The 24,246-nt window shown below is 43.0% G+C and overlaps 1 protein-coding gene across 4 annotated transcripts in view; it reads right to left on the minus strand.

Moving 5' to 3' along the window:
• The window catches only part of PDE8B (phosphodiesterase 8B), a 274,179-nt gene that overhangs the window by 222,704 nt on the left and 27,229 nt on the right, over positions 1–24,246 (minus strand). For 2 of the 4 annotated variants that reach the window (XM_019462938.2, XM_019462937.2), the window contains exon 1: positions 22,057–22,531. The exons of the other annotated variants lie outside the window; for them this stretch is intronic. In XM_019462938.2, coding sequence (XP_019318483.2) covers positions 22,057–22,410 — 354 coding nt within the window. In that variant the 5' untranslated portion in view covers positions 22,411–22,531. Of the gene's footprint in view, positions 1–22,056; positions 22,532–24,246 lie in introns of those variants that run through there. 4 annotated transcript variants of the gene reach the window in all.

The raw sequence follows: 24,246 nt of genomic DNA on the forward strand, positions 1-24,246 counted from the left end.
ATGACCAAGAAATTCTACTCCTAGTATATACCCAAGAGAAGTGAAAGCATATGTCCACACAAAAACGTGCACAAGAAGGTTCACAGCAGTATTTTTCATAATGGCCATAAAGGAAAGAACCCAAATGTCCATCGGTAGACAAATAGATAAACTGTGGTATACCCATACAATGAAATATTATTTGGCAATAAAGAGGGATAAAATGGTGATAAAACATGGATGAACCATAAAAACATTATGCTAAGTAAAAGAAGCCAGACACAAAAGACCACATATTGTATCAGTCCAGTCATACAAAATGTCCAGAATAAACAAGTCTATGGACTCAGAAAGTCTATTAGTGGTTGCCAAATGCTAAGAAAGAAGGGAATTGGGACTGACTGCTGATAGGTATGGAGTTCCTCTGGGTGTAATGGAAATCCTCTAGAATTATACCGTGGTGATAGCAGCACAACCTAATGAATATACTAAAAGTTAATGAATTCTACACTTTAAAATGGTGATTTTTGTATTATGTGAATTATGTTTCAAAGAAAAAGTGAGTCACATGACACTTCATAGCTAGAATTTTGTAGTAGGACTTGAACTCAGGGACCAGACTCCAAGATTCCAAGCACTAGACAGGACTGGGCAAGGGATCGCCACCTGTGGTCTTAGCTTACTGAAATTCTAACACCAACTTCTCTTTTATCAAACTGTTTGTAAGTAAAAATGAATTCTGTATTTGATTCTATCTCCTATCACTGAGGCATATGGTTTGCCTAGAAAGTAAATTTACATAGTGACACTGATTAAATTGAGAACATAAACATTGTAAAGAATACTTTGAGTCAAGCTCTCCTGTACGCAGTCAATAAATTTACAAACCTACATACACACTACAGACCTCCTCCTTCCACCCTTTTTCTCCCTCTCCCCCATTCTCTTCCCTCCGATCCCGAACAAGGATGTTCTGCCAAAACTAAGCCAAAACCTGGGCATCACTCCAGATTGTTCCATCTCCCACATCTGCCTCATCCCAGAATTCAAAGAACTTTGTGATTTAAAAACATAAAAATCGATCCCCTCTTCTCTATTGCCACTACTTTAACCCAGACCCTCTTCATCTCCCATCTGAATTATTGTAAAAACTACTGAAATCAATCTTCCACAATCTTCGGTCAAGAAACCACAACTCTGATGACATCACATCCTGTTCAAAATCCGCCCCGTGATCCCCTTGGTAAAGTCCTCATTTTTTAGCCTAGCAAAGGAAATACCTCCCAAAAAGACCCTTGCCTTACATTTTTGACTCTTTCACATGTCTTCCCCATTCCAGTTTACACTGAACTACTGGATGGTGGTCCTCAGACATCTTTTTCTATTTAACCTCCTCAGTATCCACTGACGTCGCTCCTCCTGCCTCCTTTCCCCTGCCATATACACACCAAGTTAATATTTATACATCCTTCAAGGAGGCTACACCTAGACAAAGCATTACTTGAGAAGCCACTTCCAAGGCAGGCTGAGTCAGATGCTTTTCCTTCATGCCCCTAAAGAACACTACCTCTTTCACACACTACAGAGCTATAGTAAACACCTGTATATCAAGCAGACTATAATATTGCCCCCAGCGATTCCTACCTCCTAGTATTCACACCTTTGTGTAATCCCTTCCTCTTAAGTATGGACTAGTAGCCTAGTGACTTGTGTCTAATCAACAGAATACAGCAAAGATGATAGGTTATCATATCTGTAACTAGGCTACACAAGATTGTGACTACCATCTTACTAGCAGACTGTCTCTCTTGTTGGCTTTGATGAAGCATGCTGCCATGTCTAGGAGGTCCGTGTGGCAAGGAACTGAGAGTGGCCTCTGGTCAACAGCCGTGAAAGAACTGAGGTCCTTGGTCTAAAAGCCATTAAGGAATTTAATCCTTCCAACAACCATGCCACTAGGCTTAGAAGAGGACTCTTCTCCAGTCAAGTCTGCAGGTGAGACCGAGCCCTAGCCAACACATCGCAACCTTGTAAGAGACCTTGACGTAGAAGTCCCAGATAGGCTATGTCTGGATTCCTGACTCATAGAAACTAAATACATGTGTGTATCTTAAACCACTACTTATTTGTGTGTCTCTCTAGACCTAACTAGAATATAAACTTCCATAGTGAAGGAGTTATCTTATTCATCTTTGTACTCCCAAGTCTAACACAGGTGTTTGATTTTCAGACGCTCAATAAGTATTTGCTGAACTGTCGAACTGAACCAGTCTATCCTAAAGTTTCTCTGTATTTGACGACCAACCTGCCCTAGTTTGACAGCATTACCGGAGGGCTAACACGATGAACTGTGACCCAACCTTGAGTCTGCTTAACTGGGCCAGATAAACTGTAAACTGGGCTTAACTGTCTTCAATGACACACAGTGAAGCTACTCTGCCTTCAAGAGCATCTCTTTTGGACATGCATAGGCGTATATCCACTCTTTATAGCATTTTCTCCATCTTCCAGTTTCCAGCATGCACCGCCCCCCCAACACAATGTCTCTCATTCTTTCATATTTGCAAGCTCTCTCTGCTGCTTCCTATCTTTCTCCCCCTGCCCTACCCCAGCTTCACTGCACTTCCTCATTCACTCATATACAACAAGTGGAAAGCCAAGAAACCACATTGAGCACCGCTAGGTGATGAAGTTGATCTATCTGTATAAGGTAAAAAAAAAAAAAAAAAAAAAAAAGACCCGTTTATAAACAATATTAAACATGAGAAAGCACTTTAGGAAAAGTATCCCACAGATCAGACATGTGATTTTACCACAAAAATAGAATCATATTTTTAGAAGTTTTTTTTTGTTTTTTTTTTTAAGTTTGAGAGAGACAGAGGGAGAGGAGGAGAGTGGCAGGGGATGGGTAGGGGAGAGAGAGAGAAAATATCCCAAGCAGACCCCACACTGCCAGCGCAGAGCCTGACATGGGGCTCAAACCCACAAAACTGTGAGATCATGACCTTAGCAGAAATCAAGAGTGGGACACTTAACCGACTGAGCCAACCAAGCCCCCCTAGAATTATATTTTTTAAATACATAGGGGCACCTGGGAGCTTCAGTCAGTTAAGCATCTGGCTTCAGCTCAGGCCATGATCTCACAGTTTGAGTCCAAGCCCTGCACTGGTCTCTGCAGTGGTAGTGTGGAGCCTGCTTGGGATTCACTCTCCCTCTGTCTCTCTGTGCCCCTTCCCCGTTTCCACTCTCGCAACATAAACAGACTTTGAAATTTTTTATTTTAAAAACTAACAAAATAAAACATAAACAATACACACCCAGGCATTAAATTTCTTAAAACAAAACAAAAAAAACCCTTGGTTTTAGGTCTTAATGATTAAAATTAAGATGAAGAGTTTACTATGTTCTGAGTCCTTACAAAAGCTCATGGAAATTCTTTAAAACAGTGACACCACGCCGCCTATGGCGTTCTGTTCATGCTAACAAGTTGATGATGGTGTCAGCGCACAGAACTTTGAGTATGTGAAGATGTAAAGACAAACTGTTTTCTGCCACGAAAAGGGAGAAGTGCAGTTACCCACAGATGTTTACCACTACAGGGACCAATCTCCTCTAGGAAGCTGGTCTCTGAGAACTCACATCTCCAAGAAAACACAACTGGTGCTATGTTAAAAGCAGAAAAGAGGGGTGCCTGGGTGGCTCTGTTGGTTAAGTATCTGACTTTCGCCCAAGTCGTGATCTCACAGTTCATGGGTTCAAGCCCCACATGGGGCTCTGTGCTGACAGCTCAAAGCCTGGAGCCTGCTTTGGATTCTGTGTCTCCCCATCTCTCTCTCTGCTCCCTTCCCCGCTTGCGCGGGTGTGCGCGCTCTCTGTCAAAAATAAACAAACATTAAAAAAAATTTTTTTAAAAAGCGGAAAAGAAGTTTTACTCACAGAGAAGCCTCTGATAGAGATACTAAACTTGAGCCTGAGAAACAACAGTGCCTGATGGCAGCTCGCTACACGATGGGCAGAAGTTAATGATATACCAGATTAGGTAAAATGGACTTTCTGGGGGGAAAAATTTCTCTCTTGTACTAAAAAAACTTAGACTTTGTAATATAAAAATGATGTCAGCACAAGGCCATTCTCTGCAGCGACACTTATAATAGCAAAAACTAATGGAAATAATCCAAAAACTATCAATAGGGGGCTGGTAGAATAAGCTAATGGAACATTATGCAGCTATAAAAAGGAATGAGGAGTATCCACTAATTATGACGGAGTGATGGATCTCCAAGATAGATTGTTAAGTGAAAAAAGAGAAATGTACAAAAATAAATTGGTATGTTACCATTTATCTAAGAAAAGGAGCACATAAACATATCTTTCTGTGGAAGTAAAACAATGGTATGAAAACTATAAAAATTTTATGGGGCTCCTGGGTGGCTCAGTCAATTAGGTGTCCAAGTCTTGATTTCGGCTCAGGTCATGATCTCACAGTTTGTGAGTTCAAGCCCCACACTGGGTTCCACGCTGACAGTGTGGAGCCTGCTTGGGATTTTCTGTCTCCTTCGTTCTGCCCCTCCTCTGCTCGCCCACTCACTCACTCTCACTCACTCTGTCTCTCTCTCACTCACTCAAAATAAATAAACTTTAAGAAAATTTTTAAGGAAACTATAAAAAATTTAAATATAGTTACCTACTTGATGGAGGGCATAAAATTTAAGAGATAGGGGTTTAGGGGCGCCTGGGTGGCTCGTCGGTTAAGCGTCCGACTTCGGCTCAGGTCATGATCTCACGGTCCGTGAGTTTGAGCCCCGCGTCAGGGTCTGTGCTGACAGCTCAGAGCCTGGAGCCTGTTTCAGATTCTGTGTCTCCCTCTCTCTCTGCTCCTCCCCTGTTCATGCTCTGTCTCTCTCTGTCTCAAAAATAAATAAACGTTAAAAAAAAAAAAAAAAAAAGAGATAGGGGTTTAAACATCTCTGAATATGCCATATTACAAAGATTTTACTTTGTAACATGTAAGTAATATACTATTCTAACAACATTAAATTGAAAAACTTTTAAATTAAAAAAAAGACCAAATCAAAAGTAAAATGGAATAAATTAACGTAACTGTTCATAACCATGAGTTAATCACTAACCATTCCACTGTTAGGACTGCTACATAAACAGGAACTGACTCAAGCAACTTACAAACACAATAATTTTCCTGGTTCATTCCAAGTAGAATATATTCTAATGTCAAAAATAACTGGGAAAAAATACTCAGCTGTTTTCGGTGATGATTCTGAGACTGCTGTGGGTGTATTAAGGACAGGACAAATGAGGAATTGCCCCGGTGTTGTTAAGAATCAGTATTTATGTCACGAGAAGAGGAAATGGAAATATAAGACTGATGAGGTTAAAGAAAAGTCTTGTGGTCCTAAATTTGAATTTGAAGTGTAAGTATAAACTTGTGGTGCATTTTATCTCTAAAAAATATTTTTTTCCTGGCCATGTCCACTTAAAAAGCCAAGAAACAATAACCAGTCCATTAGCAATGACCACTCCACTGCCCAGATCATGTCTCTAAATACCATCTTTCAATAAAAAGAATTAGGTTCTGAGAGAAAGTACTGATTCCAGATCAGGGAAAGAACACGATGAAACTGGAACATCTTGTCATACTATCAGCAAAATAACCTACCAAAGAGACCTAGGGGCCAACGTGGCTACTCCCAGAAGCCCAAGGTACAACAACTGAGCCTAAGTAAGGACAATAACCACAACAGACTGGAACACATGTAATATTTATAAACTGGTAACTTTATAACAATACTAAAAACATTACGGCAGGATGGTAAAAATCAAGTCACTATTTTAAAAAGTCATCAATAATAAAATAATCAAGCATTTATCCTACCTTTCCCATATGAACTGTACTGTAGGATAATCAAACGGTTGATGAAAAGGAATTTCTCTTGATAGAAGCATTCCAGAAGTATTGTAGAAAAAAAGAAATGAACGGTAGACTTTGGCAATCCCTAATGAATTAATAGATCCAGGCAACAATCATCAAACATCACAAAAACAAGGAGAACCAGACATTATGTGCTTCCTGATGTAGGTACGGAGCATTACCTATAAAGGAGTCTTGCCAAAATAAGTATGTTAATAAGCCTGAATCCTACCAAAATACCTCTAGAGCTAAGTACCAATATATAGGGAATATGAGGCCAGAAGAACATGGTACATGATACCACAGGAAGGTGATCAGCAAAATCGAGACTGTGGGAAACTCTGCTGGACAACTGACCCAGTATTTTCAACACACGAATTGTAAGATTAAAAAGAGAGAAAGGAGAACTTATAAATTCAAAGGTATTAAGAAACACATCAACCAGTGAGTGGATCTTATTCCAAAGATGATTCAAACAACAATTTTTAAAAAGACATTTATGAGATAATTAGAGTTTGAATACTGTCTTGGTATTCGATGATTTTTAGGTATGCTGCTAGTACAATGGTTATTTTTTAAACAGTCCTAATCTCTTAAGGTTACATGCTGAAATAGTTACAGCTACAATAATATTTTAGATTCATTTAAAAATAATCCCAGAGTAGGGGGGAGAGTGGGTGGTGTAGATAAAAGAAAAGCCTTAATTTTCTAACTGTTAAAGCTGGGTAATATGTACATGAAGTTCCATTATACTATTCTATTTTTTTATACGTTTGAACTTTTCCATGATAAAAAATGTTAAATGGCAAGTCTTCAAACATTAGTTTGTATATTGTTATCAATACTCGACAACACTTACTGAGAGTGATGTTCAAAGCAAACAGTAATGTTTATATATGTGTGGGTATACACACACACACACACACATATGTAAATTATATCAACAATTCTAGGAGGCAGTTACTTTTATTATCGTCCGTAGACAAGGGAAGAAATTGAAAACAAAAGAAGTCACAGAACAAAGTGGTGCACACGAGATTATAACCTAGTTCCGTCTGCCCTCAGATGCCCAGTGTCCAGTGGGAAAAACAGAAACTACTGTACATATATTAAGCAGAGAAAAACCAATGTAGAGAACTGTTTACAAAGTGTTGGAAGGTGTGAAAGAGCTAAAAGATGGAAGTGAGCTGGAGAGACAGACGATCAAAGGGTAACATCCAGAGGAAAGAAACCCTGAGCTGGCACCCAGAATCCCACACTCCTAGTCATCAGAGACGCTGGCACCATCATTGTTAAAGCTGGACCACTGCTACTTTGCAGGAGCCCCTGCTGACATATCTTCCTTTCTCTCACTCTCATTTTCCTACCAGTACCTCCTACTTGCAGAATCTAAGAGGAGACCAGCTGGCAAGAGCATTTCAAAGAAGCAGTTTGTAGATTTCTAGCCCCACATAATACAAAGGAGAATATGGAAAAGCAGGTATGCAGCAGAGAACCAAGAGACAAATAACCAACTACGGTGCAATACTCCTTGTCAAGTTACAATGTCAAATCGTAGTTGTTCAATTTAGAACTCTCATGTGCAGTTTTACTTTCTTCCTCCCTTCTGCCATTATAATTCTATATTCCTCCACACAGTAGCTATTCTGTGCCTATTAAGCACTTGAAATGTGCTAGTCTATATTGAGATGCACTGTAAGTGTAAAATACATTACAGATTTCAGAGACAATTACACACACATATACACACATTCACGAGAACTTAGAAGGTTTACAAGGATTGTACATCTGTTATACTTGCACCAAACGTTTTTTAAAAAAAAATTTAATGTTCATTTTGAAAGAGAAAGAGACCGCGAGCAGGAGAGGGGCAGAAAGAGAATCCCAAGCAGACTCTGTGCTGTCAACGCAGACCCCAACTGTGAGATCATGACCTGAGCAGACCAAAAGTCAGACGCTTAACGAACTGAGCCACCAAGGTGCCCCTGCACCAATCTTTGTGACGGTGCATTATTCCCACCTTGCGAAGAGGACTTACACAGCTTCTCCAAGGTTGCAAACCTTGTGTGTAGAGCAGAGCCAGAACTCAAGCCTGGGCCAGTGAGTATCTTTCCCTAGCACCAGGTTGTCTCTTCATAGCCACAAAACTTACACGAAAGGAGCTGCTACAATGGCTCCTCTCCCAAGTTCCATGACATTAGAGGCTTGTAGGACAAGGAACCACAAGGCAGGCACTGAGACCTGTCTCCACCTCCAGATGCTCAGCAAGTCCTCATCTACACAGAATGTTTTCTTTTTTTTTTTTTTTTTTAAAATTTTTTTTCAACCTTTTTTATTTATTTTTGGGACAGAGAGAGACAGAGCATGAATGGGGGAGGGGCAGAGAGAGAGGGAGACACAGAATCGGAAACAGGCTCCAGGCTCCGAGCCATTAGCCCAGAGCCTGACGCGGGGCTCGAACTCACGGACCGCGAGATCGTGACCTGGCTGAAGTCGGACGCTTAACCGACTGCGCCACCCAGGCGCCCCCACAGAATGTTTTCAAAATAAGGACATAACTTAATCAATTTCGCCAAAACTATTTCTTCAGGAAAAGTGCTCTATCAATTTGAATTCGCTCCCTCCAGTCAAAAATGGGCAATTTGGACACCCCAAATATAATCACTGTAACGAGTTAACACACATCAAATAAATGTGTGACCCATAGTGATTCATAATGATTCCAAGAAAGCAAACAAAGAAACGAGCAAAAAAAAATCCTTGTCACCTTAGGAGAATGCTAGAGAATCAACTCATTATTTTGAAAACTGGAAATAAGAGGCAAGACTGACGCATTTAACCTGCCTTCCCTATAAAAACTGTATCCCAGGGAAACCAACTAGTTGGTGAGAAGTTTTTCTTCTTAGCGACACTGCAGCTAATAAGAAATGATAGAACAAGAATATCACCAGTTTACATCCCCTAATGAATGGATGTAAGCAATGATCATTACTACTGGTTAGCATGACAACAAAAAGATCATGTGTCTCCTGCTGTGAAAACACAGTAAATATCACTGAAGAAGTATTCATGCCCCACTCCTACCCCCCAAAATTGAGCATAATGTGATCAAACCTCTAAATCTAATAACTACAGGTTTCTAGCAAACACAGAAGGCACAAAAACACATTGGATGTGCTCCAAGCATGCAAAAAGTAAAATGTAAATGGGGGAAAATCCACAGGACATACAACCAAGGGTCCTCAACAAATTAATTACAAATATAAAGATAGAAGGATAGGAAACCTATAGATTAAGAGACTTGAGGGACATATCAATCATTTGTAATGGGTGAATTTTATTAGGATACCAACAAACTGTAAAAACAAGTAAAGCAAGTATAAAAACTTACTGATATTAAGTAGTTGCTATAGACTGAATGTTAATGTCCCTGTCAAATTTTATGATGAAATCCAAACCCAGTGTGATGGTATTAGGAAGCAAAATTTTGGGGAGGTGCCTAAGTGTTGAGGGTGAAGCCCTCATGAATGTGATTAGTGCCTTTACAAAAAAGATCCCAGAGAGTTCCTTCTCTACTCTGCCATGTGAGGTCACAGTAAGAAAATGTCTATTTATGAACCAGGAAGCCATTCCTCACCAGAAACGGAACCTGCTGGTGCCCTGATCTTGGACTTCACAACCTCCAGAACTCTGAGAAGTAAAGTTCTGTTGTCCATAACCACCCAGTCTATGGCATTTTTGTTACAGCAGCTCGAACTAAAACAGTAGTCATTCAATTTCTGGCGTATAATGGGTTTGTGGGTTGTTGGGTTTTTTCAAGAATTCTTTTAAGAATTTAAGAATTTAAGAATTAAAAGATATATGCAGAAATATTTGTAGATAACAAAAAAAATGAGCACCTAAAAGAAACAAGACACACCCCTTTAGTGCCTTTGGAGGTGAACTAGCAGAATGAAAATAGGACAGTGTCACAGCATCGCTCTGAGTCCCTCATGGGCCCTGCACCCCAGCTCTCTCCCTCACCTCCTCAGAACACCAACCATCAGGCAGGATAACCACTCCCTGAGGGAATGGCACAGGCTCTCCCTCGTCTGCTTCTTCACCCTCTAATTAAACCCGCTTCTCCCAAAAGACACATGTACAAAAGAAACACTAGTTCTAATTCAATTTTACGTTTCTATCACAACACTGTAAATATACTCCAGCTACATAATGGTCTACATACTTTTTTGGGTTAACCCAGAAACCTAAATGCCACATATAACATTGCTTCTATATGAAAATCCTTTCTCAATACCAACTAGATGGCTTACAAAGTATTTTTGTCATATAATCTGCATATAAATGTGAGGGTTGTCTTTTATGTTAATCCAAAGTATTTCCAGATTTGTTTTTAAGTTTATTTATTTTAAGAGAGAGAGAGAGAGAGAGAGAGAGCGCACAGGCACATGAGTGGGGGGTGGGCAGAGAGGGGGGCAGGGAGGGGGGAGAGAGAGAGAGAATCACAAGCAGGCTCCATGCCCAACACAGATCCTGATTCTGGGTTTGATCCCATGACTGTTGAGACCATGACCTGACCTGATTTTTTTTTTTTTTTTTTGATTCAAAGTTCTCACCTTTGACACAAGGAAGTGGTTCTAGCCGTTTGTTCCACCTTCTTCCCCCTTCTCAAAAATTTCCACAAAGATGAGGGGTGAATGTGCCTGCAACACTCCACCCTGCCAATGTCCTTAGGGAGGGCAGGATAATGCACCACACTCCCTTCCTTTCACCAGCTCCTCCGAAAGGGATGAAGGCTCCCTGACCACTCAGCCAGCCCTGAAGTCTCACTGTAGTCTCATGGTCCTAAGGAGCCATATCACTGCAGAAAGGGGTGCTGGGCTTTGCAAAGCTCACTCAGGGCAACACTCGTGACTCAATAAATGGACAAAGAAGCCGACCACAGAGACAGAGGGGCCTGTGGGGATCCAATGTATATAGGGTCCCAGAACAGCTCGTACATTTGGGAGGAACAGGGCACGAAGCTTCATGCAAAGCCATCAGCCTCAGCCTCCTGCCCCAGCACCGCCTCCCAGAGCACTCACATGGTGGACTCCAATGCTTGCCCCACCACTGACAAAGCTGATTCTTTGCTCTGTTCTACCTTTATGTGGCTATCACTGTTTTGGGAATCACTCTCTCAAGGGAACTCTGGGAAGGAGATATTATATCCAGAGTTTGTATCAGATCGTGGGGGCAAAGAAAAACTTTCAGTTCCAGCTACGGCTCAGATCAAAACACTATTAAGGCTTCTGAAGCATCAACAGATGGGGCAGCTTTTGCTTTCATCACAGCCAGTTTCTAGGCCAAGATTGTCAATCGATTTTGTAAGCTAAAAATGAAGATGAGTCTCATATGGCCCCAAAACCACTCCTAAGTGTGGTTTGGGCTATTGGGTCATTACCAGCCTCCATAAACTGGTACTTTCCTTTCCATGTGGCCTTTGCTCTTACTTGAAGCTCCCTCAGCAGGAACTCGGACATGGACAAAAGCCCCACCGACTCTGAACTCATCACCTTCCAGGTCTACAACTTTAATGTTATTTGTGGATCTGATGTCAGAAAACAGCACTTTTCTTTTTATCCATGTTACCCTGCATGACAGGTTGCTAAAAAATCTCCCATGTGTCTTCCTGTAGAAATTCCCAACATTCGGGGTCTTCTTTCAGTTTTCTGACTCACACAGGCAAGCCGGTCCCAGTAGCTAATCATTACACCTTCCTCTCGGTCTTACATTTATAACATATTGGGTTTTTTTTAACAGTAGACCACAAATGACAGCACCTGAAATGCAGCAATATAAAAAGCAACAGAGCGTATGCAAAATGGCTTTAAGCCCAGTTTGTAGACTAAAGCTTTAGGTTATAGGTTTACGCCAAAGAATTCCACACAGAACCACCTCGAGATAACCCCAAGGCCTCGATCTTTGAAGGCAGAAGCTTTGTGCAGCTTCTGGATGCCATGGGAGCCAAACCCCAGCTTCCACCTTGGACTGGCAACATTCTACCACGCCGTCTCCTTTGAAAATTCAACAGATACAGGGGCGCCTGGGTGGCTCAGTCGGTTAAGCGGCCGACTTCAGCTCAGGTCATGATCTCACGGTCCGTGAGGGCTGTGAGTTCGAGCCCCACGTTGGGCTCTGTGCTGACAGCTCAGAGCCTGGAGCCTGTTTCAGATTCTGTGTCTCCCTCTCTCTGACCCTCCCCTGTTCATGCTCTGTCTCTCTCTGTCTCAAAAATAAATAAATGTTAAAAAAAATAAAAAAATTTAAAAAAAAAAAAGAAAATTCAACAGATACAGATCAAACCCATGTCTGCAGCAGCAGTTTCCAAAGCTTCAGGATAACACATCTATATTTAAATCCAGTTAGTCACCTACATTGGCCAAATCAATCTACTTGTAAGTGGAATAAAACACAAATATGTGCCTCAAAAATGTCAAAATCTCAATAACCAAAATCTTGTTTTAATGACAAAACAGAAATCATAGCAACGGCAAGATTATTGGGAGCTAATATTTGTACGACACTTACAAAGTGCCAAGTACTATGTTCAGTTAAAAACAATGACAACATGGTCTGCCAAAGCTTCTCCAATTTTGTACACATTTTACACTCTCCACCCATCTCAAAACAACTACCAGTTCAAGCTAATAGAAGGGATGACAGTGGATGTGAAAAACCTCACCCACAAGGCCCCCCGACTACCACCCCCACCCAACCTGTTTGTCACCACTCAGCTCTAAGTAACTCCATACACAGTTCTAGCAGCAGCCATGCTTACTCGCGCCTTCCTGCTGGTATGGGAGACAGTAAAGTGCAGTAGGTGGTTCTGAGTGGGATTCAAACAATCTTGACTCAAATTTCAGTTCTCACCTTGAGCAATTTATCCCCCTGCACAGTAGCGCTTTCCTCTTTTGTAAAATGGTGGAGACAATTTTTAGCTCATAGTGTTTTTTAAGTAGATTGGGTGAAACAATGTTTACGAAGTGGTCTGTAAACAGCAAGGACTTTAACAACGCCTAATATTATTATGTGCATTCTACATACCTTGTTGCAAAATGTACACACCATACATGAAAATCTGAATTCTCTTGGAAATAAGAGACAACCATGAAGTATTCTTTCATTGATGGATTATCCAAAAGTAAAACAGTCACTTGATTTTTATTACAGCAATCACAAGGTTCTCAACTACTTTTCTGTGAACTGTCCCTAAGGGGGCAGAAAGGAGATCAAAGAAAAGAATGGTAAATAGTAAAGCAACATAATCCTAAATAAAAGCTAGCTTTTATCCACGAGTGGGAGAAGAGAGAAAATGGAGAGGAAGCTATCAAGACCCAATTCTAAATACTCCAACTTGTTAAAAAGTGGTATTTTCCATCAGATGTTTTTTATCAAAACATAACTACCCAGATTTCCACTGTATTACAGGTAATATTTACTTCTAAAAATGAACTCCTAAGCACATTTGAACATTTTCAAATTTGTTTTCAATACATGTATTCTTCATTGAAAATATCAGCTTGTAAACACATGGTAAAACTTGTTTAACAACTTTCTGAGGCAGGGAGCAGGAAAGTACAACCTGACCAAAAATGTAATAAACTGGCTAAACTGGGTTCCCATTTAGGGAACTTCAACCTTAGAGTACTTTCTCCCTCCACAGCCTCTTCCTGGGCTTTGAGATCAATGGGAGAGGGGACAGTGAGCCAAGGGGAGAGCAGAGACATTTCTATTAGAGACCAAACATTTGTGTCCTCCAAAATCCCTATGTTGCAGCCCTAATCCTGATGGTATTTAGAAGTGGGACCTTTGGGGGGGGCCTGGGTGGCTCAGTCGGTTAAGCGTCCGACTTCAGCTCAGGTCACGATCTCGCGGTCCGCGAGTTTGAGCCCCGCGTCGGGCTCTGGGCTGATGGCTCAGAGCCTGGAGCCTGCTTCCGATTCTGTGTCTCCCTCTCTCTCTGCCCCTTCCCCGCTCATGCTCTGTCTCTCTCTGTCTCAAAAATAAATAAACGTTAAAAAAAAAATTAAAAAAAAAAAAAAGGAGTGGGACCTTTGGGAGGTAATGAGATTTAAAGGAGGTCATGAGGGTGGGGTTCTCATGATGGGATTAGTGTCCTGTGAGAAGAAGAAAAAACACCACAGCTTGCTTACTCTCTGGCATGTGAGGACACAACAAGATGGTGGCCATCTGAAAGCCAGGAAGAAAACTCTCACAAGGCACAGAATCTGCCAGCACCTTGATCTTAACTTTCCAGCCTCCAGAACAGTGTGAAATGTCTGTTATTTAAGCTATCCTGTTGATGGTATTTTGTTATAGTAACCAAAGCTAAGAAAGTGTCCAAGGAGAGCCAGGGCAGAGAATGAACAAGGAGGAGGACATGTTTTCAGCAATAACTTAGAGGTCTCCCAACAAGGTAAATGGACATATTTTAGTATTAGTCATTACAAAGAAAACAAACAATAAATTAACTGACCATTTAAAAATGCCACTATTGGGGAGCCACTGGGTGGCTCAGTCAGTTGAGGGTCCAACTCTTGATTTCGGCTCAGGTCATGATCGAACGGTTCGTGGGTTCAAGCCCTGTATTGGGCTCTGTGCTGTAGGTACAGAGCCTGCTTGGGATTCTGTGTCTCCCCCTCTCTCTGCCTACCCCCACCCCTGCCCCCACCCCTCTCTCAAAAATAAATAAACTTAAAAAAATAAAAGAAGAAAATGAGAATAAGGAAAAGAAAGTATCTTCTGATCTTTAAAAAAATAAATAAAACTAAAATAAAAATGCTATTCTTTCAGAAAATTGTCAAGATTGCCCATCTTAATTTGAGCTTACTAGGGCACCTCTAATGATGTCGAATATCTTCTAACATTTGTTACAGATGGCCTTCTTGGTATGACCAGGATATTCTCTATCCTACTCTGGAAAAATCAGCAGGCTCCCTTGCCCTCTGTTTTCCAGGTGTGTTTGGACAAAAATGTCACTGGCTGGAGAACAACAGCATGAAGGTATGTACTCCTTTGACTCCCCATGCCAGGCCCAGGCCTCTGCTCACTGCATTCCTCCTTAAGACCACACCTTCTGGGGGCTTCCCTGTCCAGTAGGTTTGAGTTCTCAAGTTCCCATAATCATTCCCTCCTGTTACCTCTTCCAGGTGTTAACAGTACCCTCTTCTTCTAGCCTTAAAGGGCTTCCACATCATTTGTTGATTTCCTTTCATCCTGCAAACACATCTGATATAGTCTCTTCATTACATTAGTTGCAATTAAATCCTTGTGTATATGCAATCTGTTTCCTGCCCAAATGGCTTGGGTGGTCTTGCCTCACCTAGGTACAGGGTTTAATCATAGTCCTCTGACTGGTCACTGGCATCTCCTGTCGGTCCTAAGCTCTTTACACTTAGCAGGGGACCTCAAACAGAACAGAAAGTAAACACCTTTTGTTCCCCAATCGGAAGTCTCAACCTAACTTCACAGCAGTCACCTTTACTGAGCTCCTAAATTCCAGATTTGACTTGTCCATCTAGCCCTGAAAGGCTCACCTGCTCCTCCACACTCTGGACTCTGTCTTCCCACCTGATTCTATAGGGCTCACTCCCTTCTTCCAATTTTAATTCTTAACAACCCAGTTAAGAAATGGGCAAAAGACACGAACAGACACTTTTCCAAAGAAGACATCCAGATGGCTAACAGACACATGAAAGAATGCTCAACATCACCCCTCACCAACCTGGTACCATAGGGTCTGTTCTGCCCTCACCAGCATGTCCCATCCTGCTTTAGCCCAAGTCCTGACTGGTGGTCAACAGGGTGTGGTTTCTGTAGACAAGTATCACCTCTGAAAGTCAGCATCTTACACTACATTACACTTCCTGGTTAGAAGACTTACTTAACAGTCAAAAGGAGAATCACCTGATATTTCTTAAAATTTAGTATAACTACAGAGGAAGGCAGTGAAAATTAGGAAAGTTTGCTCACTGACTATAATTAACACATTGGAAGAAAGGAGGGGGGACTAAACTGTGATGAGATGAACTATGGCAGAAAAGAAATTTGAGTTTTACTAAATCAATTTGCAAGACTCATTTGGGCTTACTAAACTTTATGCTCCATTTAATAAGGAAAAACTGGTGAAAAGGACTAGCAAGGACTCCAAAAGCTGAGAACTGAATTTGGGCCTGGATCATGCCATGTCAACACATCTTAAACTCCCCCTTGCCTTGCAATTTCCCATCATGCAGGACATGGCCCAAGCAGGGCAGAGACACGCAAGTGGCTATGATGGCAAAGCAAGATATAAGGACTTGCAAACCCCAGTGGATCTTGAGGAGAAGTCAAACCTCAAGAAACCAGAGTGGGACTACATGATCTAACACTCTCCCCATTTAGAGACTTTACAGCCAACCCTGGAGGCTCTGAGTCCGACTTCATAAATGGGTATGAGAAGCTGCCCATACAGAAGCAAACTACAATGAAGGCGGGGTTTATGACTAATATCCCAAATACATGCAGTACTAGCCACTCTGCTAGAAGCAGCCCCACATAATGTCAAAAGTCAATTCATTTAAAAGCACTGGTTCTCAAAGTGTGGTTCCCAGATCAGCAACACCAACATATCCTCAAAGCTTGTTAAAACTCCCAGTTCTCCCCACAACTATATGGTCAACTCATCTTCTACAAAGCAGGCAAGAATATCCAATGGAAAAAAGACAGTCTCTTCAACAAAAAGGTGTTGGGGAAAAATAGATGGTGACATGCAGAAAAATGAAACTAGACCACTTTCTTACGCCATACACAAAAATAAATTCAAAATGGATGAAAGATCTAAATGTGAGGCAGGAAACCATCAAAATCCTACAGGAGAAAACAAGGGGCAACCTCTCTGACCTTGGCTTCAGCAATTTCTTACTAGACACATCGCCAAATGCAAGGGAAACAAAAGCAAACCTAAAATATTAGGACCTCATCAAGATGAAAAGCTTATGCACAGTGAAGAAAACAATGAACAAAATAAGGTAGCCTACAGAATGGGAGAATATATTTGCAATGACATATTTGATGAAGAGTTAGTATCCAAAATCTATAAAGAACATAACTCAACACCCCTCAAAACAAACAACCCAGTTAAGAAATGGCCAAAACACATGAATAGACATTTTTCCAAAGAAGACATCCAGGTAGCTAACAGACACATGAAAAGATGCTCAACATTCACTCATCATCAAAGAAATGCAAATCAAAACCACAATGAGATACCACCTCCCACCCATCAGCATGGCTAAAATTAATAACAGAAGAAACAACAGGTGTTGGTGAGGATGCAGAGAAAGGGGAACCTTCTTGCCCTGTTGGTGGGAAGACAAACTGGGGCAGCCACTCTGGAGAACAGTACGGAGGTTCCTCAAAAAGTTAAAAAGAACTACCCAACAATCCAGCATTTGCACTATTAGGAATTTATCACGATTTCATATATTGAAAAAAAATACAAAAATAAAAAATTTTAAAAAAAGGAATTTACCACAGGATACAAAATTACAGATTCAAAGGGGTACATGCACCCCACTGTTTACAGCAGCATTATCAACAACAGCTAAACTATGTAAAGAGCCCAAAGGCCCACTGACTAATAAATGGATAAAGAAGATGTGGGGTACACACACAACCACACACACACACACACACACACATAACAGAATATTACTCAACCATCAAAAAGAATGAAATCTTGCAGTTTGCAATGATGTGGATGGAGCTAGAACGTATTATGCTAAGCAAAAGAAGTCAATCAGAGAAAGACAAATACCATGATTTCACTCATATGTGCAATTTAAGAAACAAATCAGATGAACACATGGGAAGGGAGGTCGGAGAGAAGAGAGGGAAATAAACCACAAGAGACTCTTTTTTTTTTTTTTTTTAATTTTTTTTCCCAACGTTTTTTATTTATTTTTGGGACAGAGAGAGACAGAGCATGAACTGGGGAGGGGCAGAGAGAGAGGGAGACACAGAATCGGAAACAGGCTCCAGGCTCCGAGCCATCAGCCCAGAGCCTGACGCGGGGCTCGAACTCACGGACCGCGAGATCGAACCACAAGAGACTCTTAATGATAGAGAACAAACTAAGGGTTGATGGAGGGAGGTGGGTGGGGGGATGGCCTAGATGGGTGATGGTATTAAGAAAGGCACCTGTTGGGATGAGCACTGGGTGTTATAAGTGATGAAGCACTGATTCTACTCATAAAACCAGTATTTCACTGTATGTTAACTACAATTTAAATTTAAAAAAATCCAAATTGTCAGGGCTTACCCAAGGCCTAGTAAATCAGAAACTCTGGGAATGGGGCCAAGCAATCCACATTTTAACAAGCCTTCCAGGTGATTCTGATATACACTAAAGAATACTTAGAGAACAAAAATGACTTTTTCAAAATGGTTTATCCCTCCTCCAAATAACTACCAAAATTATTAGTTTTTATTAATTATCATAAGGTCAGAAAAATATTTTTCCTTTTATATACAATCAATTTGGGTTTGCCCTCACTGATTCAGAAAGCCATGGGATGGATAACATAGAAGTCGTTAGTGACTCAGGCGCACCCGCTTAAAAGAATCCGCGTTAGGCTCTGCTTACCAAAGTTCACGGATATTCACTGAATCCCCGGCATCTACAACGGAGTATGGCACCAACACTGGCTGAGTGAATAAATGAGCATGATGAATAGAGGAAAAAAAGGGAGTTGGTGATGCTGCCTATCAACACAGAATCACTTGGAAACTAACAAGGTCCTGCGCCTGATCCACAACAGTTAACCCACCCAGAGACAGCTGCAAGTTGACTATACTGTCAAGGCAGACAGTTGTAACTGGCTGCTTCGTCCTGCCTGCCTCCCAGCTGCAGCAGCTGGTATGAGAAAAGAAGACTTACAAGAATCACCTGATCTTCTCAGAGACAGGTTCGACCATCTCCTCAGGAATTCCGAACAAGAATTAGACAACTGGTACAGTATGAGGAGCGGGCATTCTGCAGCCGTCTCCTGCTGGAGTACTATTTTTAAAAAGGCAAACCAGAGGGAGACAAATTACACGGAAGTTGCATTTTTACAGCAATTGGGAGACAAATCTAACTTCTTACCAGAAATGGAAACCCATATGATATCATTGTACTGCATAATGAATTATTAATGCTTATAATTTTTTTAATAAATTAGGTATTCAGGAAGGTTCCTGTTGACATCATGTTTGACATCATAATGCTTCATCATTCTAAAAGCTTAATGAGATGAATTATTGCTAGAAAAGGGAGAGAGAGAAATCAAGCACACATTTTTGCACTCTGGGGAACAGACCAGAGACCAAGTAGATAATGAGAATATGGTTTGGAATTGATGTACAAAGAGGAAATTAAAAAAAAATAAAATAAACTATTACAACCCACTACCACTGTAAATAGGACCAAATGGCAAAGACTTTATTTTTCCACCTGAGCATTTAGGAAAAGGGGGAGGGGAGGCATGACGAGCAACTATCTCAAACTGTTAAGGCAGAAGAATTCTTATTCTAAAAAAAATGGAAGTAAAGTTTTTATAAAATTAACTCATCCACAAGAGTATGGAACATGTGAATATTGGAAAAGATAATACTACATTGAGTCACAAGTCCCAAAAGAATACTACTAAATATACTAAAGCAAGTCTGTGATAATAATTCTTTATGATTTGTGTAAAATAGTAACTCTGGTCTCAAATTTAATTTCAAATATATAGTTTCTGAGATCTACACATGCAACTTAGCATTGAATTACTGAACCAGCAGTTTCATTCCCAGCATTCTTAGTAAAGGGTTGGACTTAATTAAGCTCTTATTTGGAAATCCTGTTGATAAAGCAATGCGAGTTAAATTCCTATTCAGGTCAAGCCTTTAACACTTCAGTCAAGCAGCAATGATATTTCTACAAGTTTATACTAGCTGCTAATAATTGGGACTCATTTTCCCTCCAGTTTTTACTCCATTTGCTAAGGAGCCTCTTGAGGGAAGTATTAAAACTTGGAGAGTGAATTCATTCATTATTCTTTCAATAAACAAACATGGAATAGCTAAAGTTGCCAGGTAGTAAATTGGGATTCTTGCTACTCTAAAAGGCAAAAATATACATTTTCGCTTACACAACCAAAAAATGATCACGGAGTTCATAAGTTGTCACCAGCCTGAACTACTTCATATCTTCGAATTTCCTGTTCAACGAGAAATCAAAAGCTATTAAATAATTTTTTCTTTTAATGTTTATTTATTTTCGACAGAGACACACAGAACGCAAGCAGGGGAGGGGCAGAGACAGGAGGAAACACAGAATCCAAAATAGGCTCCAGGTTCTGAGTTGTCAGTACAGAGTACAACGCGGGGCTCGAACCCACAAACCGTGAGATCACGACCTGAGTCAGTCGAAAGCCCAACTGACTGAGCCACCCAGGCACCCCAAAAGGCTATTTTTTTAAATAATATCCCTATTTAATTATTTCACCAAATATAACATTTTAATCCCATTAAATTGCTAATGCCCTCCCCCCACCCCGTGAACCAGGGGGCGGAGGGAGGGAAGCTTAACAAAAGAAAAATACAGTGTTCAGCACATGCCTCTATAACAAATATTCAACTGATAAGTTGTACTGTCATGAATCCAGGTCTCCAGTCTTTGGATATTCTGTCATCATACAGTTAATATTCAAGAGCTGGAAGAGAAAGCTTATACCTGGTACACCGTAGGTACTCAATAAATGGCATTTTCATTATAGTAATTATCGTATTATCATATTACGTGACTATTACCAGAGAAATACCACAACTATAAATAAATCTGGTTAAGCTTCGTGTTCAAAATCAGATGCTGTTATGGTAAGTTCACTAAAAGAAGCTTTTGGTCTCCCAGACTGAAACCCTACATGGCACTCTTCTCTTCACCCTTCCACTGAAGGCTGGCTTTATCCAATCAAGACTAGGAGCCTACTCACACTAGGCCAACTGTTGAACAACTTCTCAAGTGTCAAACATACAATTGTGTCCTTCTCAAATAATCCTTGCAACGGTTCCTAGTAATCAATTGCCCATGTAAAAGCTGCGATTCTAAGTAACATGACCAGTCATAGAGATGTATTTTTTTTCCTTTGCACAACGGGATGTGTCATTGTCATTCTGTTTGCTACAATGATAAAAGGCCCAGTGGCCAGATTTACACAATTAAAACCCTCTTGAATTTAACAGTATTTTGAGAACAGGTGGGCCTATTAAAACAATCGCTTTTCTTCTGTCATTAAAGAAATTGCTAGTGACTGCTTTAATCATTTAAACAATTTTTTCCACTTCCTCAAAATTCCACTCTCCTGTTAGATGAAATGCATGTTCAGAATCTTCGTCTTCAGACAGCTGCACTGCGCTGGAAGCCACTTCCCCTCACTGTAGCTCAGCTGACCCTCCAAACTCACAGCCAGGTTCACCCAATTATGTCCAGGATGCAGCCATCCCCAAGAAGTGACAAAGAACAGGTCTCACTCTAGTCTCCTTCCTCTATTCCCTTCCTATGTCTCTCCACAAAACACAAACACCCTTATTCATTCACAAATCCCCACACTCGATCCCTGTGGCTAAGACTCCGTGCAGCTTGGCTGGCCTTCCCAGGTGAAACGCTGAATACGAGGCACTATCGTATCCTTGCACCGGGGCTGCACCATTCACCTGCAGGGCAGACAAATCCAGCCCCGTGCTCAGATTTCATTCAGTCAGACTCGCCACCCAATGCTCTCAATGATATCCACCCCACCTCCTGAGTTAACGGAGCCACAGCCTTCCGGCCCTCAATGAGAAATCGGCCAACCCACCAGCTTCCCACCGCGCTCTCTTCTCCACCCGGTCCCCCAGAACCAGCTCCCAGGACCCCTCCAGGGGTCTCTTCTGCTCACATTTCCCAGGCCCCCATCGCTCCCACACATTTAAAGTAAACTCCTCCTTAGTGACAACCTCCCAAACCAACCGCGTCACGGCCACTCAACTCCGCCGGAGCCCCCTACTCGTGCTAGCCCCGCCCGGACGGGGCGGGCGGCCCCCCACCAGCCTGAGCCGTTTACCTTGACGCTGGTGTAGCTGGTCTGGGTCTCGGCCTCCGCGCTGCTGCAGCAGTGGCGCCTCCGGCCCCTGCAGGTGGTCGTGGCGGGGGCTGCGGAGCCCGCGCTGCTGCTGCCGCTGCTGCCGCCGCTGCCCAGCTCAGTGCGGGCTCTGCGGACGCGGGCGGCCCCGGGGGGTCCAGACGCGCGGCTCCGGGGAATAACGTCGGCGGCGTCGGTCTGGACGAAGAGGCCGTGCAGGGGGGCGGCGGGGCCCTGCGACACGCTGGTGGTCTGGCGGGGCGAGTTGGACTCGTCAGAGTCCCGGCAGTAGATCACGCCGCTCTGCGAGACGTGGATGCTGGGGGCACAGCCCATCCCTCGGCCGGGCTTCCCCGCGCGCCCGCCCGCGCCCCTGGCCGCCCGGACCCAGGGCACCCACGGCCACCTGCAGTGAGGGGGCGGGCGCCTCGGCGGCGGAGGAGGCACCCGAACTGCGCGCCCCCCGACCTGCCTGGCCGCCCCTCCGTCGGACTCGCCGCGGCGGCCCCCGCCGAGCCTCCGGGGGCTGCGCGCGTCACCCCAACTTTCCCTTCTGGGCCATCTTCCTCCCCGAGCAGGAGAGCGCGCACACACAGCGCCCCGCGCGCACCGGCGGCCGCCACCCTCCCTGCCGCGGCGCCCCAAACACGCTCCTCTCGCCTACGGCTTCCCCTCCTCCCTCTGCTCCTCCGGCGCCGCCGCCCAGCTGGACCTCGCCGGGCTCCTGCGCCCGCGGCCCCTGGGCCAGGGCGCCCGCCCGCCTGCACCTTCTTTACCCACTTTCGGTCCGCGCCCGTCCCCCTCCCTCCCTCGCTTCCACCCTCCTTCCTCTCCGGGTGCCCCCGCTCCGCAGCCGCCGCCGCTCCGGCCCCACTGCGCCCCTCGGCCCCGCCCGACGCTCCCGGAGCTCTCCCCGGCTGGGCGAGCGTGCCCGCCGCCCCGCTCGGCCCACGGGGCTCCAACGCGCTGCAGCTGGCTCCACGCCTCCGCGCCCGCCCTCCTCCTGCGCGGTCCGAGGCCTCGTCCCTTCTGTACCCGCTGCCCCTCGCGGCACACACTCTGTGCCGGCCCTGAGGGCTGTGTACCCTGGGTAGCACTGCAATATGCTTCTCGCCTTTCACGAAGGAACACATTTTACCGCATGCCTGAGCAAAACACCAAGACGCCCCTCCCCAACAGCCCAAGCCCACCCAATTGACTAGCTTGCCTCTCGGCATACTCAGGGAGTTAAGGAAAGACCTAACGCTTCTGTAGTCCACCCATCACTTCCCCCACATACTCTAAGAGCTGAGTTGAATGGAGTCTGAGTCTTCAGAAGAAGTCCATTCCATGTCTAACCTCAACATTTGGAGGTTCATGCCAAGGGATGGGAGGCCCTGCAGAGGAAAGAACCCATAAACACACACAAATTCCCCCCTAAGATCCATGCAAGGAACATAAAGAAGCCACCCACGTGGTCCTGGGCTTTCTCCTCCAGAGGTTTCACCTCCTGCTTGGGTGTCACCTAATTTTCACCCTGGCTTCTACCCCATCCAGCCTCCTGCTGTCACCTGGTGTTGCCCACACTCTGGGCTGGGCATTCAAAACTGCCTTCCCTTCTTTACCTGAATGAGGCACACATGAGCCAAGCTCACTCAAGGAGGATAAGAATACCTTTAAAAGCAAGGCTGCCATTCATCCTCCCCATGATTTGAAATGTGGATTAGAGATGCGAGACACCACGGCCATTTATTCATTGGTTCTTGCAGTGATTCCTGGCGGCTGCCAGAGGCACAGGGGAGAAATGAGACGGTCTAAGAAAGAAGTCAATCTAGAGTTGTTTACATGAGCAAGGGCAAGAACACAGAGTCATGGTGCTAAGTACAAAGAAATAAGTATCCAATTTGAAACAATTTGTTTGGTTCTTCACTTCCTTTCTGTCTTAGTCAACTTTTAAAGTGGCTGAAGACTTCCAGTGACAGCTCCTAACCTTAATAGAGAAGCAAGGTGTCACCCCACATCTCAAATTCAAATATAGAAAGGAAAAACAACTAGTCTAATCTAATTCTATCTTTGTTTCTCTGCTTTTCAGGTTAGTACTCCAACTTTCCAACTTTTTAGTCTTCTTTTTTTTTTTTATGACATGAAGAATTCTCCAGTTATCGCAGAAAAAGTCTATGCTGTGTTTCTAAT

The sequence above is a fragment of the Panthera pardus genome, unplaced genomic scaffold (genome assembly GCF_024362965.1).
Source record: "Panthera pardus isolate Hobbes unplaced genomic scaffold, ASM2436296v1 HiC_scaffold_2, whole genome shotgun sequence".
NCBI classification, from domain to species: Eukaryota; Metazoa; Chordata; class Mammalia; order Carnivora; family Felidae; genus Panthera; species Panthera pardus.